The sequence below is a fragment of the Erpetoichthys calabaricus genome, chromosome 14 (genome assembly GCF_900747795.2).
Source record: "Erpetoichthys calabaricus chromosome 14, fErpCal1.3, whole genome shotgun sequence".
NCBI lineage: Eukaryota > Metazoa > Chordata > Cladistia > Polypteriformes > Polypteridae > Erpetoichthys > Erpetoichthys calabaricus.
This window is the reverse complement of record NC_041407.2, coordinates 76,444,950-76,449,007: the sequence shown is the minus strand read 5'-3', so window position 1 is coordinate 76,449,007 and position 4,058 is coordinate 76,444,950. Positions and strand designations below refer to the sequence as shown.

The 4,058-nt window shown below is 36.1% G+C and overlaps 1 protein-coding gene across 1 annotated transcript; it reads left to right on the top strand.

Annotated features, from left to right (window-relative positions):
• Nucleotides 1-499: 499 nt before the first annotated feature.
• cldn23l (claudin 23-like) lies at nucleotides 500-2,514 on the top strand. The gene has a single exon (XM_051919108.1). The coding sequence runs from the start codon at nucleotides 1,390-1,392 to the stop codon at nucleotides 1,981-1,983; it is 594 nt and encodes a 197-aa protein (XP_051775068.1). The 5' UTR covers nucleotides 500-1,389; the 3' UTR covers nucleotides 1,984-2,514.
• The last annotated feature ends 1,544 nt before the right edge of the window (nucleotides 2,515-4,058 follow it).

The following is a 4,058-nucleotide window of genomic DNA, read 5'->3' as shown; positions in this document are numbered from 1 at the left end:
AGGCTACTATGTAGAGAAGTAGACAATTAGCATTTATCCTCGATTAGGTACTGTCTTGCACCCTGTGCTCTCCAAATAAACCTCTGACACTCTGGAACCCAGTATCAGAAAAAGCATGTTTGTGAAAGGCATTTCTATACATGCACCTTCTTCACTCACTTGTACAGGTTTAATCTCTTTCTCAGCTGCCCACTGCTTAATGTCCTTTGTGGCCTTGGATAGAGCATTACATTAAATTTCTCTGTGTACTTTATTTGGGATGTGGAAGGAAACATGTAAAATTCACATACACGTTTAACTTGTGACCCCAGGAAATCATTAGGTACTAAAATAGCTCACTAATGTTTAAAAGAAAGGCTACTCACATGTCAAATAGCGGAAACAGAATTTCTTCCTTCTAGCACAAGTTACTGAGGATTTAGAACCCTCTCTGCACTGCCAAAATCAGTGTGTTTCTCAGAGTGTGACAAGTTATTTTTAAGTGCATACATTTTTTTCTTTCAAGCAATGCAAAGAAGAAGTTTGACTTAACATAATTTTTCAGTTCAAAATGCAAATATATACTGCACTCTTTATATTGTACCATGCGAAAGATGAAAAAGAAAGCATGAAATAGAAGAGTTGCTCATGTGTTCTTGGATGTCCCATATCACTGCAGCTACGAGAGCTACTGCAATAGTCCATCAGAAGATCTATGAAAGCATTGGTGTGGTATGTACTACAAATACAGCTTGCAAGTTCGTCCTTTCTATTGGCTCCGTGTAAGACATATCTGCAACTTGAAAACAGCGGGATGTACAATGGTAACAGTAATGATGCAAGGCACTGTGATCTCTACTGACAAAAAAGGTATAGATTGTTTCCTTGAGAAAAGTACAATGTGTTGGTCATTTTGGATAACCTTAATCAAGACATTATAATTAGTGTACTTTGCCTTAATATACTTTAAATAATTTCTAATGAATGCTTAAGAATGAAAGACTCAGTTGATTGTTGAAAATCTGCAATTGGACTATACAAATGTGGAACTTAGTTTGAAGAACCCTGAGCCTTAACATATTCTCAGTGTGCAAACTGAAGAAAAGAAGATTGCTTGAAATTTATCAAGACTTAGATTCTTCTGGGAATGTGAAGGAAAAGCTATAGATAGATATTTAGCTTAATGTACAAATTTAATCTATGGAAAACAATTGTTAATGAGAAAGAAAGAAAAATAGAAAGTAGAACATATATTTCTTCTGCAAAGACATTTCTGTTTCATTCAATGACTAAATGTAAAGTCAGTGGGATTTTCTCCTTAAAAATAACTAATTATCCCTCAAATATTATTGATTATGACAATTACCACAATATTTTGTTCTTTTAGACACAGTTAATCAGAATTAGAACATGGCCACATGTTCCATGATATTTGGTCTCATTTTAACACCACTTGGATGGATTTTGCTTCTGACAGCCACAGTCACACCTCAATGGAGAGAATTTGCACAAAGGCCTGGGTACTCACTAGACCTCTTCTTCTATGATGGATTATGGGAGACTTGCAAAGAGGTGACCACTTTCAACATTCGAGAGTGCAAGCCACTTTTGAAAGAAGCTGTGGCTTCCTGGTGGATCCATCTACAGCGTTTCTTAACCATTATATCTGTGATCATAGGAGCACTGAGCTATGTTGCTGCTCATATAGGGGTGCATTGGTGGGATGATAATTCTATGCCAAATCTTACTGGATCTGCAGGACTGTTTATTGCTTTGGCTGGGTCTCTGTATATTTGTGTTGTCTCCTACAGTGCATTTGAAATCTTATCTGCTATTATGGACTCAGCCATAGAAGTTGCAGAAAAATTTTCAATGGGCACTTGTTTATACCTTGGATGGTGTGGGGGATTTGTTGTGCTGATATCAGGAATCCTACTTATGTGTAATTACAGTTGCAAGTGTCCAGCAAGAGACACTGATCTCCATTATGGTCCAAATGTTTAAACAAAGGATAATCTGCTTTTACCTCTTCATATTAATTCCAATATAATGTGTGAAAAATTATGATTATTCCCTAATATCATGGTGTCATAAGATGTTTTTCACAAACATTTAATTCAAATTAATTTGCAAGGTCTGGCTTAATTATTTTCTCCAATGAAAGAATTTTACAGCAGTTCCTTGGTTGTAGATGTTTGGTCAAGAGGAAAAAAAACGAAAACAATATGTAAACTTCAGGCCAGCAAAGAGAAACATAGCCAGTATTTATTCTATTATAATTGGTGGTTCCAAGGGGCATGTTCATATTTATGTCATACTTGAGGCAAGGACAGAGTGGCCACTAATAAACTACATGAGTGGACATTCAGTGAGTGGTGATTGTCCCTTATTTTATACTCTTTGCTCTGGATTTTAGAGTTCAGAGAGCAATGCATATTCCAGCTCTCTACTGATAATGACAGGCAGCCCAAGAACCATTCTAAGTGTATGGCCTTTTAAATAATATGGGAACTTCGTAGAAAGAGACAAAATAAATCATAAGAGGAACAACTGCATGGTAGCCCTAACACTTTACATGTCTGTCTTAATCTCACAATTAACTCAATAGCTAGAACAGAAATAAACCACTGGATTTGTAATTGCTTCTATATGGCATGGTACATTGAGAAAGAATGAAAGAGAGATTTGGGGAGAAAAAAAGTTTCTAAACTTTTGGACGTGACATGAAGCATGAGCAGGTTAGTCAGCAGCCCTCTGAAACAAATAGACTTTCCAAAATTTATAGCTCAAGTGCTAGATGTTTTGAAATATTAAAGCTATGTTTTACTTTCCCGTCTTCTGATTAGTTAATTAAAACCTTCATACTGTAAATTATCTGTCACTGAATTTGTATATGTTTATTTTGTAATTGTATTATGTAATAATATTATGTAATTATATTTATAAATGTATATTTAGACAGACAGATAGTCCATGAATTTATCCAAAGTGATCAATACTAATCATTCACACTATATATACAACAGTAAGTCAAAAGTATCAGTAATGGTTGAAATTTGAAGCCTTAAGTGGTATTTGCTCATGCATGTGTGAGCTTTATTTGTCTAAATTACTATAACACAAGTCCAAACTGTCTTATTTATTTTTGATGTGTTATACCATTGTTAACATGGTTGGCCCCTGTTTGATATGCCCCAAAAAAGGGCAGCATGCTGTTATACATCATTTGTGAGCTGAAAGTGTTCTGGGGGCACAGATACATTGTTGGCAGCACATTATAGAAGAACATTTTGCCGTAGTAAAGTTATCTATGAATGTATTGAAAATCAGATTGAAAATGGCTGTATTACTGTCACAGAAGAAGAACATTCAGGTCGCCCTTCCACATCCACTGCAGCTGACAATACTGAGTGTGGCATAGTTTGAACAAACAAGCATGTAAGCATTGCACATCACTGAAAATGATACTCAGGTAAACTCAGTATTATTTTTCTGTATCCATTTAATTAAATAGATTGCATATATTTTTTGATCTATCTATCTATCTATCTATCTATCTATCTATCTATCTATCTATCTATCTATCTATCTATCTATCTATCTATCTATCTATCTATCTATCTATCTATCTATCTATCTATCTATCTATCTATCTATCTATCTATCTATGCCAAACTACAGACACAAATGAACCACCACAACTTCTGGAGAAAACATACAAGGATTTACAGCTCTTCAAAGTTCAATGAACATACAAAGTATACACAAAACACAGCCAATTAATCGCAGTCCAAGGCAAAAGATTTTCTTTTCTTCTTTTCCTCGAACAAGTTGAGGTATCACCCACTGCCTCCCGACTCCAAGTGTCTTTGCAGTGGGCTCCTTTTATGGTGTACCCAGGAGTACTTCTGGTGATGCAGCATATCTTGTTAGAAGCACTTATGGGTCATATGGAATCCAGGGAGGTTCTCCCCTGGCAGCACCCTCTATCGTCCCCCACTGACCCCCTACAGAACTGCACCTCCGGACTCCAACTCTCATGCAGCCCTGCAGGTGTCCAAACTGGGACCATATGTGAG